General features: G+C 39.4%; 1 protein-coding gene across 1 annotated transcript; it reads right to left on the reverse strand.

The window, feature by feature from the left end:
• Positions 1-619: 619 nt before the first annotated feature.
• LOC107775264 (uncharacterized) lies at positions 620-4,059 on the reverse strand. The gene is made up of 5 exons (XM_016594983.2): positions 3,521-4,059; positions 3,321-3,436; positions 2,847-3,111; positions 1,905-2,749; positions 620-1,359 (listed from the first exon to the last, which is right to left on the reverse strand). Exons 1-5 carry the CDS (start codon positions 3,741-3,743, stop codon positions 679-681), a joined length of 2,130 nt encoding a protein of 709 aa, XP_016450469.1. The 5' UTR covers positions 3,744-4,059; the 3' UTR covers positions 620-678.
• Between the last annotated feature and the right edge of the window lie 16,515 nt (positions 4,060-20,574).

The following is a 20,574-nucleotide window of genomic DNA, read 5'->3' on the forward strand; positions in this document are numbered from 1 at the left end:
AAAAATAAGGAAAGTAAAATAATCATGTAGAAAAAGGTGGACAAGAATCCAAGTGAGGAGCCTATACGAAAGCGCAATTAGTTGGCCAAAATCTAGTGTCACTTTACGCCCCACGTGTAGCCCAGTTTCGTCAAACATTTGACAATAGTGGGACCCGTATCCAAACGAATGGCATCTAATCACGTGATTGACCCACCTGAACACGGTCAGACCCTGTTTCTGTTCACTAGTGCCCGCTCTCTCCCCTCCTTTTTTTTTTTTTAATTAAGTTATAAGTATAAACTTTACACTATAATTATTATTAAAAAAATTACTTATAATTAGCTTTAAAAGGTGACTTGATAATTTAAACATTCTATCTATACATTAGCAACATGCAGTAGTTAATCTTATGCGTACTAATTCGTTTAGAAGCATGCTACAGTCTCCAACTACAAGGTATTTTGTTGACGAGAATTAACAAAATTTAGCTCTGGCAAATGTGATGCAGTGAAAGATACTACCATCCGGAAAGACAATTCTATAAATCATAAGTAAAGCAAGATTGAAGCAAATGGACTTGCACTTTGGGGGGGAAAAGACTTGCACAAAAAATTTAAATTGAGATGCAAAACGAAAATATATAAATTGTTACTTCTACTTGTATACTTCAATCACTCAATTGTTCTAACTCAACTGCTACCTCATTATTCTATACGAACATGCCACAGATTCATGCACAAGTGATTCAAATATATCACGTTCAATCTCTAATACTATGCTTTCCCCTTCTTCTTCTTCTTCTTCAAACACACGGCCTCTAATTCCGAGCTCTTTTTTTCGCAAATCCTTATCTATCAATGCATCAATATCTTCAAGAACTTGGCAATTAGCTGAAGGTAAACTCTGTATTCTCATGCAGAGTGTGTTAATCAGCTCCAACCCGTTCATTTGACGATGTAATCGCCTTTTCTTTAGCCATATGGGGTTCAACTTGATGTAATATGGTTCCAAGATTTCAACAAGGAGCTCGTTAACAAGTTGAAAAATATGCTTTCTGTTACACCTCTGGCTTAAACTTGATCTTGGTACGGTAAAAATGGAAGGGTGAAAAAGTTCTAAGTGGTGAAAAATACAAGGATCAAGAGGGTGAGATTGAGAGTACAACTTGGCAAAGGACACTGGGGTACATTTGTCAATTCCTGCACGTTTCAGTATTCTTTCAATGTACTGAAATTCCTCTCGTCCAACACTAGAAGTAGTAGTAGTAGTACCGTTAGTACATTTGTTGCTTTCTTGGAGTGTGGTGTTGTACGAATGGCTCGAACTACAAGATAATTGTGTGCTCCTTTTCAATGGACAAGCATCTGATTCCTGTGACTGTTTTATTCAACAGACAAATATTATTGCACAAAATATCATAAGATAAATAATCCAGCCATAATTCAAAGCAGATATTTAACTTACATACACCTAATGGTATTACAGAATTTTAACACTTGTCGCTACATATATTTTGACCTATTGTAATTTGTAACAATTTATTTATCTTTATTTTTCATATTATTGATTAATCGCATTTATTGTGAACAGTTACGTGCTGCTAGATTTAAATTATACACATTAATAGAGTAAAAAAATTGTACTATTACATGTATTTTAATATGTGATAGCAAGTCATCAGTTATTATTTATCAAATTATCGTTACATTTACCTATAATTACCTTAAATGATTGTCTAAATACATTTTACATAGAACTTATGAAACTAAAAAAGAAAAGGTCAGTACGGTGCACGACACGTTCACGCAAGATTTGAGGAAAGACCACATCAAGGGATGTGATACAAAAATAATAGTATATGAAACTCTTAAAAATAATATATGGAAAAAAAATAGAAACTAAAATGCTGGTTATTTTCATACCTTTTTGATGAGTAATTTAGTGGGGGGAGAAGAAGGCTCTTTCTTCGGAGGAAAAAAGGTTGACAATGCAGTTTTCTTGCACTTGTTGTCCGTGATGTTTGCTTTATTTGTGGCAGCAGAATGAACGAATTGTTCTTCCTTCTTTCTATAGATGGGATCTTTTAATGGTGGCTTCTCATATCTCTCACCTTTTCCTTTTTTGCTACTTCTCTGATGCAGCTGCTGCTTCTGTTTTATTTCCTCCCATAAAGAATCTTGAGATTTATGATTTGTGATAATTTTAGCAGCAGATGAAAGTCTAGGAGAGTGCTGTAAAGTTTGGGTTTTATTACCAGTTGATGTAGTTGTGACTGGTAATTTGTTCTTGGTCTCCAACAATCTTAACCTTGGTGAGCTAGAAGGAGTAATTGATTGCTTACTAACTAGGCTATTATCATCTCCAAGATGGTTTAGAGCCTTGGGTTTTTTCGTCGGTCTAAGCAACACAACAGTACTGTTTGGAATTGAGGCGTAGTTATTGCTGTTAATCAAGACGACATTATTATCGTCTTTACTTGTAACTGTGTTGGTAATGTCATGACCAACTTTCCTGCTGACTCTCTCTTTTACTTGCTTCACAATTTGTCTAGCATAATATCCTGGACTTGTATTCTCATCATCTTGCTTTAGTTTATCATCTCTCCTTCTCCTAGCCATTTTCTTGCCATTGTATTGATAAGCTGAACCTTGAGATTCTTCACCAATATTTTCTTTGTTGATTTGAAGAGATAACCTATGATGATATTCCACATCTGACCTCCTGCTCTCTGAAGATACCCTTGGTGTCTCAGGCAGTGACACAGTACCTGTAATTACGGGTGACAAAATTAGCTCATGAAAATATGACATATCCAACGTAACCCGCCTATTTATCAGTACAACCCGCCCGTTTGACACCCGTACCTGTAATGTTAAGGCCTTGAACTTGCTTTTGGACCAAGAGTGACTTACAATGTGAAGTTGAAGTTGGAGTATTATTGATAGTGGAAATATTGGAAAGAGGAGAGTAATTTTCAAGGCCCATAAGTCTAGCAACAAGTGTTGGTGTTTTGGGCCCAGGAGAGCAGCTGCTATATTCAGAGGAAAAATCATCTGTTTTTCCTCTTGAAGTTGACGTTGATACTCTAGGTGATCTAGAGTCAATGCTTGTTCTAATTTGAATACCAACCTGGATTAATTGCACAAAAATTAATTAATTTTCAATAAGAAGTAAAGTTAATTCCAACACTATCATTATTATCATCATTACTCACTTTTACAAACAACAACAACAATCTAATTAATATCTCACTCTACTCAACATTGGGAAAAGAGATGATTAATTATTAAAATATTGGTAACACGAGATGGGAAGTAACGGTTACAATTTAGACTCACCGGAATGTTCAAATTTTCTTCTGATGAAATTATTAATGAAGTTGAAACAGATTTATTTTCCACAAGAACAGGCCTTTCCTCGTCTAAATCCAAGCTGTTTCTTGGCGCTTCAATTCCTGCATTATCATGTTGTTAAAAATTACTACTCAAAATCCTTAGAAAAAGTGGTTAATATGATTTTTTCTTCACGTTAAAATTACCTTTGAGGAGAACAGGTTCTTGGTCTTCTTTAGTTAAAGAAGGATGAGATTGGTGCTGCTGGTTCAAATTTGCTAAATGAAAATGAGGTAAATCAAATATTTGAAAAACAGCACACATGCAACCAGCAGTAGTAACTTGTTCATTGATTTCTCCTTTCTCTGACCGTCTTCCTTTATTCTTGGTAGATCTACTAGTACCCCAGTACAGCCACTCTTTCCCCATTCTGAGCACTTTTTGGTAGCAAATTGAGTATTTCTGATGGGAAAATGGAAATATCAGAATATTGAAAATGACAGCAAGTATATACGGTCTCAAGAGGAGTATAGTCACTGATCAGGATAGAGAAATGAAATGAGTAGTGAATACTTTAGTTTTCTGCCTCTCTTAGCTTGGTTTATTAACACTCACTCCCAAACGAGCAGTAGCAGTAGCAGAGACCAGATAAAAAAACCAACTCTATCTACGTCTCTTTCTTGTTCTTGTTTATTTATCGGGAAGTGAAATGGGGAGATATATGACGATATGAGTACGTTTCTGTCTCTCTATCTCTATGGGAGACTGTGATTTTTATACTAATTAAGGAGGGGTGAGTTTTGGGGGGTGGGGGTGGGCGCTGTTGACGATGCAGTGCCCACTATTAATTCATCCCGTTATAGTGAGAGTTTAAAATTCGAGGGGGTTTGTTTATTGGGGATCTGCAATATATGTCTCTAAATTGAATCTTCCTGTTTTGAATCATGATGACGTACTCTGTTTATTCCCTCCACTTTTTGATTCTTCTCCCTACTAACCATGGTTAGATTTTCACCTGACTACTATGTTTAAAAAATTTCTTTAATTTTGACAGTGAGGATAATAGTTAAGGTAATTAGCATATTGTGTATGACCATAATTAGTTTACTATTCGGAGCACCAAAGAATATGGTGGAATGAAGGCAATCATCCAATTTGTAATAACCCTTCAATGGAGTTAATGGAAGCTCAAACACTCTTTTGAAAAGTGATGATGACTTGATTACCAATTACAATTGATAGAGACCAATGATGGTGGTGATATGCTAATTAAAATGAAAGAGTTATAATTGAATCCCTTTCCTTATAAAATTGTATTATATATATAAGTTTAAATTTTTTTATGCATATATATAACTTATTGAATTTTTTTCATATAAAAAATCTTTTAGTTTAGTGATTTTTGAATTTCCATATTAGAATTTTTGGCTCCACGACTAAACAGATAAATATTATTGTTTGACTAAAAAACATTAAGCCTTTTTATTAAACTAATTAAATATAAATATTTGAGGCAAATCCTAGCCAAAGATAATTTATCCTAGATCTGACATAGAAGATAAAAATACACAACCATAGTTGAACATAAAATTCGATTATAATAATGGTTGAATCTCATAATGTAAGAAAAGGATGATGATTTCAATAATATTAAACGATAGCGATGAATACATAGATAAAAAGGGTCACCGTTCTTGAACAAAGCTGACCTCCATACATTTGATATAATTCAATTACTGATAAATACTGAGGATCTAAGCTTCTTTTCTCCTTTTTCTTGGCGAGGGGCTTGAGATGAAGATCCCTCTTCATCTTTAAAGATGTGTCTATATCTCTGTGTGAGTTTTTTGTCCCCCCCCCCCCCCTTCAGTTACTCTCTCCTATGATATTTATACAAAAACACTTTCTTTACCCAACAGTCCTTAATCGGAGTACCTAAGCTCTTGGAATATCCTGTGGAATATTCCTTTAAAGATGTCTAAAGGTTGAACTAGTCGTTCAAGCCGAATGGAGTGCTCGACCTAGACCGTAGCTGAATCACTCGTTAGTGTATTGCTTCCCATACATGACCTCGACTTGGTTGGCTCTTGGTCGCCCTCCCTTAATTAAGATTCTTTTGTTCACATTTCAATCTATACAGTTAGTCCCTCCGCGCGTCGAGGTTGCCTTTGGGCGAGCTTGGCAGGCGGACTAAGCCAGTTGCATTTTTTGAGAAATCTGAGAATGTTGGTCGAAGAGTGATTCCACCTTGTTGGCGAATTGGCGAGGTGACGCTTCAAAAGCCGCACATGACTGTTACGTCAGTTTGAAATGACACTTTCTTCATGCGTCATTATGGCGCACGTTCCCTATATGTTATATCGTTTCCCTCGCTTCTTCCGTTTCGAAATTAATTAGGTGGCATTTGGGTTTTCTTGATTGGGGTGCCTATGTTCTTATAAATACGGATAGTCACTCCTCATTTGAATTGTTGTGTTTTTAGAGCCTTTGAAGCCCAAGTTCTTTTCTTCTTCCAATTCTCAGCTTCTATGTTTTCTTCCTCTTCTTAGTATCATTTGCTACTTTCATCACTTTCATCTTTATACTTCTTATACACACAATCAAAAAAAATGTCCAATGCTTCCTCTAACCCTGTGACGTTGGATGCAGATATATCTCCCCATGAGGAAGGGGTGGCCGTGGTGGAAGATGAAATTTTTTCCACCGTGGACGAGATAATCCCACGCTCCGGGAAGGCTAGGTCAGACTTCAAAAACCTGCCTAAGGATGAACCTGAACCTGTCATTTCCAAAATGGATGCGGCGGCGATCACTGCGTTTAGAACTAAGTGGAAAATCCCGGCCCATATTGAAATCATTCCCGCTGGTAGTGATGTAGTCCAAACGCACTGTCCGGGGTACTGCGCATTTTATGTGTACCTATTTGTTGTCGGCTATGCGCTTCCTCTTCCTTCCTTGGCAGAGGATTTTTGTCGCTTTTACAATGTATGCCCGGCTCAACTCTCTCCGTACATATACAAGTTTTTCCTCATGCTTATCAAATATGCTAAGTTGTCCAGCTGTGGTATTTCTCTACGTCATGTACTTCACCTCTTCGCCCAAGTTATCACAGGGGCACGATGATTCATATGCTCCATCGAGGGACCAAAGGGTTAGTAATGAAGATGGACGATAAAACTAATCGTCATTTTTGGGAAAATTTCTTCTACGTGAAGACAAAGCACGTGGTATCGAACCCTAGCAGATTCCCCGAGGAGTGGAATTTTGCTCGTAAGTATTTCCCTTCTAAAATGACCGTCGTTTATTTTGGGGTAATCTGATCGTTTTTCTTCTTCCTTTGCAGCCCAACGGGATCCTCCTTTACTAGTTGTTGATATTCGCAACTGGGTGAGTTAGGTTTTGCCCCATACTATAGGGATTCGCGAGTGGTCACACTTCAATGAGAGGTTCGGGCATAGACCTGCGGCCGGTGAGTCACCTTTGGCTTCAATTGTTGGCTTTTATACCGTCATTTCTATCTTCTTATCTCTCTTCTTTGTTTATAGGTCGGAGGGCAGCAAGAAGGACGAGGGCTCCTACACCTGCCTTTCATCAGTTGGGCATCTCAGCCGAACCCGTACTCGTCGTGGCTACAAGTGAGCCTGCTCAGGCCTCCGCTGTCTCTCAGACTTCGACTTCGCGCGGTCTTGGCCGCCCGGCTGCCTCTCCCCTGGCGGGGGTTCTGGCTCCTACAGTTCATTTGGTAGACGAGTCGCTGGAGGACGAAAATGAAGATGCCCCTTTAAAGAGGCGGAGGATAGTGGCTGAGACCGAGGGGCCTTCGAAAAGTGAACTCGTATTGGTGGTGTCTGAACCGGATGGGGGTACTAGTTTGGGCATTGAAATCGTGCCTCCTCCGATCGTGGAGATGGCTTCTTTAGAAGGGGGCAGAGCTCGGAGGCCGTTGTGATCACTTCGAGTGGTCCGTTGACTTCACAACATGCCTATGTTTCCTCTTCAGCTAGTGAGAGGGCTAAGGGCATGGTAGTAGATGACTACGAGTCCGGTTCGGATATTGACCCCGAGGACATAAGAATGTTTAAAGAGGGATTCACTCGGTGGAAGCTGGAACGGATAGTTCCTCTCGCGTGATCGAAATTTCCCCAGACTTAGGTTTGTTGGAGGACACAGTAAGTCTGGTCCCCTAATTTGCTATTCTTTGTTCCGCTACTGAAAACAGGGCCCTTTAGGAGATCAGCGATGCTGGCCTATCACAGGGCGTAGCCGGAATGGCTTTGAGGGTGAGTTTTTTATTGCTTTCTTCGTTTCAGGTCTTCTACTCTTGCTGACTTTTCTTTGTCCTCTTTTCTTTCTTCATACCTTCATTTTGGAGACTGAAAGTCTCCGCCATGTGGAGAGACGAGTTGCCATTTTCTAGAAGATAGTTTCAAAGTACTGTCAATATCGTGACAAGTTCCGCGAGATACATGCACGACTTAGGGAGGGCGGCAATCTTCAATCCCTTAGAGAGGAGTTGGAGCTAAAGGATGAGGACCTGGTGCAGTCCATTGGCAGATGCAGCAAACTCGAGGGGCTGCTTAGGGCTAAAGAAGAGGAGCTTGAGGTGGGAAAGGGGGTTACGACTGAGTGCGTTGATCTTCAGGCAAAGATGGTGGCCTTGCAGGCGGAGCTTGAGCAGAGTGCCACCAGAGTCGCTGGTTTAAGTGTTGAATTGGCGAAGAAAGTGACCGAGCTAGAAAGGAAAGCAGTTGAGCTGGACATGATTGAGAAAGCCCAAGCAGCGGCCTTGGCGAGGGTCGAGGCATCGGAAGATTCTATCCGCGTTCTCAGGTCTGAACGGGCAACTGAAAGGAAAACAACCGCTCTGAAGGAGGCACGGCTTGATGAGCGGATTGGTGGGCTTGAAAGAGATGTCTCTAGCCTGGGTGATCAAATTGTCGCTCTCGAGGCTGAGAGGGCATAATTGTTGGCTTCGACTCCTCCCGCGTCCGTTCCTTGCCATTTGTACGAGATGTGAATCCATGCTGAGGCTCAGTGGGATATATATATATATATAAGGGCTTGTTGGCAGCGGGGAATGTTCTGAAAGCCATTTTTGAATAAGTTTAAGCCAAAGCGCGTGAGGCCCGGGTTGCCTGCGGCTACGACCCCGCGACACTGGAGGCTGATGGGGACGATGAGGCTGAGGACAGGCTTGCCTTTGATGATGAACATTCTAATGGAGAGGTTGATGGTGGAGGTAAAGTCGCTGAACCAAGCGGAGAGAGAGATGATGGCGTGGATGGGGATAATGCTGAGTGAAACCATTGTACTTTTAATTTGTCCTTTTGTACTTAGTTAGTTGGGTGGGGGGCCCTTTTGGCCCTTTGTAAGACACTATCTTTTCTTTTTTCCTTTGAATGAAATAGTCGGTTCGTCTTTTGATTGTATGTCTTTGGCTTTTCCTTCACTTTCTATTCGAATTTCTTGAATTTTTTCACAATAAGTCCCTAACTTTTGGTAGTCTATTCGAGCGGGTCGAATTTGACCTGCTAATTCAGGCGAGGTCGAACTTGACTTGTTAATTCGAGCGATATTGAATTCGGCATGTTAATTCGAGCGAAATCGAATTTTGACTCGTCCATCCGAGAGGAGTTGAATTTTGACTTGCTAATTCGAGCGAGGTCAAATTTTGACTTGCCAACTTGAGCGAAGTCAATTTTGCCTTGTTAGTTCGAACGAGGTCGAATTTTAACTTGCCAATTTTAGCGAAGTCAATTTTGACTTGTTAATTCGAGCGAGGTCGAATTTTGACTTGCCAATTTGAGCGAAGTCAGTTTTGACTTGTAAATTCGAGCGAGGTCGAATTTTGACTTGCCAATTTGAGTGAAGTCAATTTTGACTTGTAAATTTGAGCGGGGTCGAATTTTGACTTTCCAATTTGAGCGAAGTTGAGTTTGACCTATAAATTTGAGCGAAGTCAATTCTGACTCTTTAATGAATTTGAATTAGGTCGACTATTTTTCCTGTGTTGGCGTGACGTGTAGATTTAGTGGAGTTACGTAAGAATTCTAATTCTGTATGTTGTTTTGCTTACTCATTTATTGGAGAAGGCTACATGTTACTGTACAGTCCGTACATACATTTGAGGAGTCCCAGTCTATCTAGTTCCTTCATAGCTCCGCCTAGAGAGGTAGTTGATAAATTGGGCGATGAATGTCTCGCTCAGGCCGGGATCACGTATGGGCGAGATCAGATTTTAGCTAGTTATGTCGTCGCATAGTTGCTTTGGCGAGCGCGTGGATGAGTTTCACGCACTTGTGTTCTTTCTGCATACTGGAGAGATTCATATGTTCTCCGAGCTGGTGACTCAGTCCCAGTCTATTCAGACTTTTCCCTTTATGGCGTTAAGTACCAATTTGTTGGAAACGTGGTTTCACTTGTCCGTTGCGTGCAAGATGATATGGCGTGGAGAGTGTTGTTTTGATGGCGTTTGTTCTCTGTTCGCGTATTTGGGAGAATGTTCCTGTTCCTATCCCACTCAAAGAAAAATAGCTAGTTATACCCAAACTAAATTGTTTGTTACCTCGACTTGATTGGTTGACGAGTGGAGAGGGGTGCTGTAGTATGACTCGTTTGACCTGTACTCGAATGTTGGCTTTAGATTTGATCCCGGCCTCATGTTTAGCTTCATCGTTAGTCGAATCTAGGAATCTTGTGGACTAACAAATTTGCCCGTTGGGATCTCGAGTTTGAGTCCCCGTCCGATCCAGTCCCAGGTGCACAAAAATAAGGGGAACATAAGTCATACGGCCACCACACAGGCAGGGTAAGATTGCTATTTCAAAGAATTATACAATAGGCTATCATTCTTTGCTAAGAGAGAGAGGGCAGTGTGTATAAAGTATAGATTGGTATTTGACGTTAATATAGCAATAAGATGGTGGACGTACTTAGAGCATAGTGGCCATAATCCTATTTTGACAACTCACACTCACCACATACCAGACTCACCCCTTCAGCAAGACGTGGCTTTCGTGTAGATATCAAAATATAATTTTGATTTCGTGCAAAGATTTGACCTCGGTTGGTTCGGCTATTTCACGAGCTTTTATAAATTTCTCGAGTTGGTGTTTGTAATGAGAGGGCGAGGCTACGACAACCGGGAAGTGAAACTCTGGCTGACTTTAGATCTAGAGGAAAGTAAAATTTTGGCTAGAAATTCCCCACAGACGGCGCCAAATTGTTTGTCTAAAAAACGTTAAGCCTTTTTATTAAACTAATTAAATAGGAATATTTGAGGCAAATCCTAGCCAAAATAATTTATCCTAGATCTGAGATATAAGATAAAAATACACAAGCATAGTTGAACATAAAATTCGATTATATTAATGGTTGAATCCCATAATGTAAGAAAAGGATGATGATTTTAATAATATTAAATGATAGCGATGAATACATAGATAAAAAGGGTCATCGCTCTTGAACAAGGCTGACCTCCATACATTTGATATAATTCAATTACTAATGAATATTGAGGATTTAAGCTTCTTTTCTCCTTTCTTCTTGGCGAGGGGCTTGAGATGAAGATCCCTCTTCATCTTTAAAGATGTGCCTATATCTTTCACCAAAAATGATCATACTCAAGGAGCCATAGATGATATGGATAACCATATTATCTGTCAATTAACCAAATTTTTATCTGTATTAAATATATATCGGTTCGAATAATTTATCCGTTTTTGCATCATTCGTTTTCAACCCGACCATATCCAATCCAACCCGCCCGTTTGCCACCCTACTAACACCTAACAATTGTAGGTGAAAACATAATTTTCGTGAGAAATATAATTAACACTCATAAAAACTCATTTTATTTTTTGTTTATAATAAATACCTAGCATGTTTTGCTCATAAGATTTCCGGCAAACATTGACCTCTACAGAAACAAAACTAGGTCTGTTACAATCACGGGCCATGGTCCGATGCGCTTGAAACTTTAGTCCCATTTATAGGAGAGGAATTTTCAGATCTACTATTGTTTAGTGGCTATTAACTTCCTATAGCTACCATATACATAATTACTTCCTATAACTATTATTCAGTTGTTACTATAGTATATTTGCTGTATCCGCATTGCTGTATTCATGAATACAGTAGCAAAAAACGCCTAAAATCAGGGCAGTCCAGTTGTACACGTATGTATTTACATATATTCGCGTCGTGTATTCATGAATACAGTAATGGAAATCACCTTAAAAATAGGTATGTCTAGTTGTCTAATAACAGAAATAATATCAATTAGTGTGATACACTCCTAATATAACTCAACAAAATCAATTCTAACATACCTCATTATCAACCCAATTATAATTCGATATTTTATATTCAGTATATTCAAGTGTATTTGTATTAACATTATTTTAGTTACTTCTAATACATGTTATTACTATTGTATTCAGTATATTTCACTGGTTGTATTCACTATATTTCTATTTGTATTAAGTGTATTTTACTTTATTTCACCATATTTTAAAATTAAATGTATTCACTATTTGTATTCTGTTCTATTTCAATATTTGTATTCAATGTATTTCAATATTTATATCTTGTATTCATGCATACTGAAATGTGCAGTATGCATTAATACAGGTGTATTCGGCTGTATTAAAAAACAAAGATCTTCGTAATACATAAAATACATGTAAAAAATATATTTATATAAAAATATAATGCGTTTGAGTGAATTTATATAGAATACAATGTATTTGTATCATTGTATGTGACTAAATAGAAAAGAAGAGAAGAAAGTTCGTTGGAGATTGGATTTTCCGGCCAAGAAGAGAAGAAAGTTCGTAGGATATTTTGGGTTCATCCGCCCTCGAATAGGATATTTTGGGTTCATCCGCCCTCGAATAGGATATTTTGGGTTCATCAGCCCTCGAATGGGATATTTTGGGTTCATCCGCCCTCGAATGGGATATTTTGGGTTCATCCGCCCTCGAATGGGATATTTTGGGTTCATCCGCCCTCGAATGGGATATTTTGGGTTCATCCGCCCTCGAATGGGATATTTTGGGTTCATCCGCCCTCGAATGGGATATTTTGGGTTCATCCGCCCTCAAATAGGATATGTTGGGTTCATCCGCCCTCAAATAGGATATGTTGGGTTCATCCGCCCTCAAATAGGATATGTCGGGTTCATCCGCCCTCAAATAGGATATGTTGGGTTCATCCGCCCTCAAATAGGATATGTTGGGTTCATCCGCCCTCAAATAGGATATGTTGGGTTCATCCGCCCTCAAATAGGATATGTCGGGTTCATCCGCCCTCAAATAGGATATGTCGGGTTCATCCGCCCTCAAATAGGATATGTCGGGTTCATCCGCCCTCAAATAGGATATGTCGGGTTCATCCGCCCTCAAATAGGATATGTTGGGTTCATCCGCCCTCAAATAGGATATGTCGGGTTCATCCGCCCTCAAATAGGATATGTCGGGTTCATCCGCCCTCAAATAGGATATGTTGGGTTCATCCGCCCTCAAATAGGATATGTCGGGTTCATGCCAGGCGCCCACCTGAATAACGAGAGGAATACTTTTTTGTCTGTCCATTTCATATTTTAGGCGCCCACCTGTATAACAAGGGAATACATTCCACGCCTTTACCAATAGGAGACGCACTTCCTAGGTCAAGTTTTGCCAATAAGAGACGCGCTTCCTAAGTTTTACCCATAGGAGACGCATTTCCTAAGTTTATTTTACCCAGAGGAGACGCACTTCCTGAATTAAGATTTCACGCATAGGAGACGCACTTCCTAAGTTAAAGATTTCATTAATAGGAGACGCACTTCCTAAGTTTAGTTTTACCGATAGGAGAAGCACTTCCTAAGTTCATTTTACCCATAGGAGATGCATTTCCTCCTAAGTTTACTTTTACCCATAGGAGACGCATTTCCTCCTAAGTTTAGTTTTACCCATAGGAGATGCATTTCCTCCTAAGTTTAGTTTTACCCATAGGAGACGCATTTCCTCCTAAGTTTACTTTTACCCATAGGAATACTTTTCTGTCTTTTCATTTCATGTTCTAGGTTGCCCACCAGTATAATGCGGGAATACATTCATGTTCTAGGTCGCCCACTAGTAAAATGCGGGAATACTTTCTGTTCTAGGTCGCCCACCAGTAAAATGTGGGAATACATTCATGTTCTAGGTCGCCCACTAGTAAAATGCGGGAATACATTCATGTTCTAGGTCGCCCACTAGTAAAATGCGGGAATACTTTCTGTTCTAGGTCGCCCACCAGTAAAATGCGGGAATACTTTCATGTTCTAGGTCGCCCACCAGTAAAATACGGGAATACTTTCTGTTCTAGGTCTCCCACCAGTATAATGCGGGAATACTTTCTGTTCTAGGTCGCCCACCAGTAAAATGCGGGAATACATTCATGTTCTAGGTCGCCCACCAGTAAAATGCGGGAATACATTCATGTTCTAGGTCGCCCACCAGTAAAATGCGGGAATACTTTCTGTTCTAGGTCGCCCACCAGTAAAATGCGGGAATACTTTCTGTTCTAGGTCGCCCACCAGTAAAATGCGGGAATACATTTATGTTCTAGGTCGCCCACCAGTAAAATGCGGGAATACTTTCTGTTCTAGGTCGCCCACCAGTAAAATGCGGGAATACTTTCTGTTCTAGGTCGCCCACCAGTAAAATGCGGGAATACATTCTGTTCTAGGTCGCCCACCAGTAAAATGCGGGAATACTTTCTGTTCTAGGTCGCCCACCAGTAAAATGCGGGAATACATTCATGTTCTAGGTCGCCCACCAGTAAAATGCGGGAATACATTCATGTTCTAGGTCGCCCACCAGTAAAATGCGGGAATACTTTCTGTTCTAGGTCGCCCACCAGTAAAATGCGGGAATACTTTCATGTTCTAGGTCGCCCACCAGTAAAATGCGGGAATACTTTCTGTTCTAGGTCTCACACCAGTATAATGCGGGAATACTTTCTGTTCTAGGTCGCCCACCAGTAAAATGCGGGAATACATTCATGTTCTAGGTCGCCCACCAGTAAAATGCGGGAATACATTCATGTTCTAGGTCGCCCACCAGTAAAATGCGGGAATACTTTCTGTTCTAGGTCGCCCACCAGTAAAATGCGGGAATACATTCATGTTCTAGGTCGCCCACCAGTAAAATGCGGGAATACTTTCTGTTCTAGGTCGCCCACCAGTAAAATGCGGGAATACTTTCATGTTCTAGGTCGCCCACCAGTAAAATGCGGGAATACATTCATGTTCTAGGTCGCCCACCAGTAAAATGCGGGAATACTTTCTGTTCTAGGTCGCCCACCAGTAAAATGCGGGAATACTTTCATGTTCTAGGTCGCCCACCAGTAAAATGCGGGAATACATTCATGTTCTAGGTCGCCCACCGGTAAAATGCGGGAATACTTTCTGTTCTAGGTCGTCCACCAGTAAAATGCGGGAATACTTTCTGTTCTAGGTCGCCCACCAGTAAAATGCGGGAATACTTTCTGTTCTAGGTGGCCCACCAGTAAAATGCGGGAATACATTCATGTTCTAGGTCGCCCACCAGTATAATGCGGGAATACATTTCTGTCTTTTCATTTCATGATTCTAGGTCGCCCACCAGTACAATGCGGGAATACATTCAGTCTTTTCATTACAAGCGTTGAAGTTGGGAGCCCGCCCAGATAACAGAGGCATACATTTCAGTCTTTAATTTTCAAGTGTTGAAGTTGGGAGCCTGCCCATAGAACAGAGGCATACATTTCGAGATCAAGTCAGAAGACAATAAAACAGAGGGTTACAACAGGAATCCCCAGCAGTAAACAATAAAATCCCCAGCACCGGGAAACAGAAGGTTGCAACAAGAGGTCCCAGCACAAATTCAGGCGCATGAGTCAAAAGGAAGAAAGGACGCGTCTTGAAAGAAGCAGCCGGTGAACATTAAATCATGCCCAGCATAACAAGTCTGATGAAGAGAGCCGTACCCACCAGAGGAAACGCCGAAAAGCTTGATGAAGAAAGTCATGTCCCTAGCGGACCGAGCAAAATGATGAAAACTGGTATTCAGAAAAGCAAAGGGCCAGTATCATTCCCAAATTCCCGGAAGAAAAGCACCGGAGGAAGCACAAGCCGACAAGAAAGCCAGGCAACAAGAACAAATTTCAGTCTAGCCTAGCTTCTTGTTTTATTTTAAGCACGGTGTAATAAGGAGATCGGTAAGCAGTGATAACAGCATGCAACAACAGTAACATTGCAGTCCCACGGTAGTCCCAGCTACCAAAAACTTCCCGAACTACATTGACCTAATTCATGTTTAGCCCAGGATATGTAGGAAACCTTTGAAGCAAAGGTTCGGTTAAATCTTTTTCAAAAATGCTTCACACGGAGTACTCGGATGGGCAAAAATCGCTCGCTTTATCTTTGCACGAAAACCCTTCGTGTCTTCGGGCAAAGAGGGGCAGCTGTAAGCACGTGATTTTTGCCCTATATGAGAATTACTCCCAAAAAATTCAAAATCAAATGATTTTCCTTGGTGTGCAATTTTGTGAGATTTTGTGATATTTTTGGATAATTATTTGTATTTGTCTGTGTTTGCTTATTTGTTAAATTAATAAAAAATACAAAAATATGTCGCATTTTGCATGTAGGATTTAATTCTACAATTGTTAGTAATTAAATTAGTTTTACAAAAATTAAAAATTACAAAAATATGCATTTTTTGCATTTTTAGCATTTAATGTCCAAATATACAATTTTATGCTTAATTATTACTTAATTGTGCGTTAATTGTTATTGGTAGTTAATTTGCGCTTTTATAACTTAATTTAGTTCTTAATAATAATTTAAGTACTTTTATAATTTAGTTTTAGAAAAATATAAGAGAGCAAAATACAAAGAAAAATCGGATTGGGCCACTTCTTCAATTTTCAAACCCCAGGCCCAAATAATTGCCCAATCTTCTCCATGACCCAGTCCACTTCAGAACGGGTTGACCCGGTCCGCCGTATTAACCCATTAACCCAACACCCACTCTTCATTTTTGTCCTAACACAAAACAAAAAAGGAAAAACAAGACAAAAAACCCTAAAAACTAAAGAAGCCATCCGCCTCCCTAAGCTTGGCTCCTTCTTCTCCAAGCATCCATGGCTGCCCTCCCTTCCGACCAACTGCTGCTCCTCCTCCTTCGTTCCTCATTCAAACCACCAAACGATGCAACCACCTTCGCGTTCAAAAGACCCCCCTCATCCGCCATTAAAGCCAAACAAGCATCTTCAAGCCTCGTCGACCATGACCACCTAACCATCGACCAACCCGTCACCACTAGTTGCTTCTGCTTGCTGCGTCGACCAGCTTTACTGCTTCATCTTCCCCATCCGAACGACCTCCATTACTGCTTCGTCTTCGACTGCGAACAGCTCGAACAACCACAACCTGTTTCGCGAGCTGCTGCCCCACTGCGTCGTCTGCTCCGAGCTGCTGCTGCTTCACTCCGTCTTCCTCCTCGACGGACTGCTGCTGCTCACGTTTCTGGGAGTTTAATCTTCTGGCCATGGAAGCATCATCGTTAGTTGCTCCTGCTTCATCGTCGTCATTCTACGTCAAGCTCAAAGTCGAGCTCGACGTCCATGGATGACCCTATGGCCGCTGCTGTATCGACGAGTCCAGCTTCTGCCTTCATCTGCTTCAGTTACTCCTTAATCGTGTTCTTCATCGTTGGTTAGAGCTTTGGTCGAGGCTCGTCAAGTCCGTTGTTGGTATAGTCGTTTGTTCGTCGTTTCGATCCGGTTAGTAGATTTTTGAGTTTTATTTTGTCTGTATTTCATTTGGATATTTTTCGAATCTAAAATCGGCGAATGTTTGTTTTGTTCATGTCTATAGTTAGATATTTGATTTTTTGTTTTGTTCATGTTCATATGTTTTGTTAAATTAATTTTCAGATTTCAAAATGGAAGTTTAATTAGTTGTTTTTCATGTTTATTTCATGTTTGTATTATTGTTTAGGTAAATATTTGTTAGTTTAATGTTTGTTAGATTCAAATTGAAATTTAATTAATTATTTCTTCAATTTGTTTCATGTGTTATGTATTTTCCAGAAATTATTAATGTTGTTTGAATCATATGAATCCGTCATGTTTGTTGTTTAAAAAATAGATTTAGTTCGTGTTCATCTTTGTTTGAAGTTCATGTTTAATCCAGTGATTTAATGTGAGTTTATGTTTGTTTGTGATTTGTTGATTTAATTTGAATCATGCATATTGTTGTTTGTATTGTTGTCTCTTTGTTCATCCATTGATGGTCTAAATTAACCAGGATTGGTTCCCGATATGGTTGATTTATTCCCATTAATTTGGAGTTGTGTTGTTCATCGTGTTCATATAATTTGTTGTTGAAGATTGTTGAGAAATTGGTCATCTTAGCTATATTTTGGTTGAGTTATGATTAATTGAATGTTTAGAGCTGATGGGGGTAATTTGGTAAATTGCAATCCGTTCAGGGGTAAAATGGTAATTGCAATAAGATCGGAGGGATAGTTTGTTGATGTACTTGTTTAACATAATGGGGGACAAGACAAATTATAATGGGAGGGAATATTGTACTTATTTAATGTAAGCATGGGGACAAATTGTAATGGGTTGTGGTGGATGTACTTATTTAATGTAAGCATGGGGGACAAATTGTAATGGGTTGTGGTGGAAGTATTTATTTAATGTAGGCATGGGGGACAAAGTTTAAAATAAAGAAAACATTAATAAGTGGGACAAAGCATGCCTTGGGAGAATAATTTCGGGTTGGGAAATTGAAGACTTGTCTTGCTATATATAGAGTCATTCTTGACTTGAATAGGATTGAGAGGATTTTTGGGGAGAGAGTTTTAATACTTGAGGTTGAACATAAAACAGATTTCTACACTTGAGAGCGGACAGACTTGAAACATTTTGAGAGTAAAAGAGAAAATGCAATTTGAACTTTCACTCGAATAATTTCCGTTTGCTTTTCTCAAGTGTTATTCAAAAATCCGAAACTACTGCCTCTTGTATCTGTTCTCTCTTCTGCTTTGACTGTGATTGCACTTTGGTATTGTTGAGTTTTCAATCTGTTACTGGGTTATTCTACTGGTTGTTACTGGTTTGCGGTGTTGCTGAATCTGCTGTTGCTGTGGTATTATTGTTGCTGACTCCTACTTCTTTTGTTCTTGTACTGCTGTTTCCAAGTACACATTTGTACAATCTCGGCTTGAAGCAAAAAAATGAAATATTAATCAGGCTTTGTTCCTGTTGAATTCCTCCTGTTTAGATTTGTGGTTGAATATAATTTGTCTTTCTTCTTATAAAGATGTAGTCGAATGATTAATGAATAATGAGGTTGCATATGTATACTTTCTTCATCTAATAATGTTAGTTTAAATTAATCGGAAAATAATTAATCTATTTTGATATTATGGTCAATCTCATGTTCTAGTATTATCGAATAACAGAATATAAAAATGAAAGCATTTTTTCTCTGTACAAACTCGATCGCAATTTTCCATTCGCATTAGCCGTAAACTAATAACTAATAAGTTACGTTTTTCAGCATGTAATTAATTAAGAAATTTTCTTTTATTTTTAGAGACAAACTTAATAGAAAAATGTAGTCACTATAGGTTTATCCTTTAAAATAAAAATGAGACGAGCCTCGCCAAATAAATCACAAATCGTCGGGGCCCTCAATAAAATACATAACCATTGACTAGACTTTGGATTTGGTCGTTTAATGAACCTTCACGGCATCTTCCTAAAATAACAATACGTTAGACTCTTTAGGACGCGCCTTAATAAATCTTACCTTCTTAAACTCGGGTGCGCATTTATGTGACTCAAATCCAAATCTCAACGGAGTCGAAATGTGTTTCTAATCACGGGTACATTGATTGTGACGTGGTTCGAGATGCGTGTCCATGACGTTGCAAATTCCTTTTAAAAAATAAGAATGAGATGAGCCTCGCCAAATAAAAATACAAAATTGCGGGGCCCTCAGTAAATATTTGTTTTCAAATTGCTTAGATTTCGGGATGGACCGTTTAGCAAAATTCCACGGTCCTACCCAAAATAAATACGCTAGTCGCTTTAGGCGCGCCTTTAATAATTTAATTTCCTTAAACTCGGGTGCACATTGATGTGACCCAAATCCAAATCTCAACGGAGTCAAAGTGTGTCGACGGCCACGGGTACATTGATTGTAACGTGGTTCGAGATACATTTTCACAACGTTGCAATTCTTGACAAAAATAACAGTAAATGATAAAAGCGGTTAAAAGTTAAAATTTGCACATAAGTTCATATTCGTATAAAATTAGATAATCAAGCCAAATATAACAGTTGAGCGACCGTGCTAGAACCACGGAACTCGGGAATGCCTAACACCTTCTCTTGGGTTAACAGAATTCCTTATCCGGATTTCTGGTACGCAGACTGTAATATGGAGTCATTCTTTTCCTCGATTCGGGATTAAAATTGGTGACTTGGGACACCCTAAATCTCCCAAGTGGCGACTCTGAAATAAATAAACAAATCCCGTTTCGATTGTCCTTTAATTGGAAAAAACTCCCTTGTACCCTATCGGGTGCGGAAAAAGGAGGTGTGACAAGTACAAGGTTACAACATGGTTCATTGACCTATCCAATACCCCTACATAACCCACACAAACATCTACGGAGCCTCTATGGATACAAAAGACGACTTATGACAACGCTGACAACAAGGCCCCGGCTATACCTCAAAAGTGGAAGTCTACCACAAAATATGTGCAACATAACCCCTTTAAAGGAAAAGGGGGCTCACCAAGTCTTCGAGAGGAGGACACTCCACTATGCGCGATCGGCACTGTCCGCTAAAGAGCCACCTACATTCATTTAAAAATGTAGTGCCCCCGGCAAAAGGGACGTTAGTACCATGAAATAGTACTAGTATGTATAACTAAACACCATCTAGTTAGAAAGAACTTTCATACAAGAATAAGAAATCACAAGTATAACTCAAAACTTTAAACGATCACCACATTATCAAATAAAAGAATCATACAACATCCACATCATTTTTCCATAGCTTTTAGTTTGGGGCATTTCACACTATTCATCATTGTTCACAATACCACCGCTATATTGAGCGGAGTTCGATCTCGACCCGATCGTCTAGGTTGCCTCAGTTGAGCCATATACTTCAATCACAATCTCATTTTCTTTTTTTTTTCTTTTTTTTTCGGAATTCAT

The sequence above is a fragment of the Nicotiana tabacum genome, chromosome 18, assembly GCF_000715075.1.
Source record: "Nicotiana tabacum cultivar K326 chromosome 18, ASM71507v2, whole genome shotgun sequence".
Taxonomy (NCBI): Eukaryota; Viridiplantae; Streptophyta; class Magnoliopsida; order Solanales; family Solanaceae; genus Nicotiana; species Nicotiana tabacum.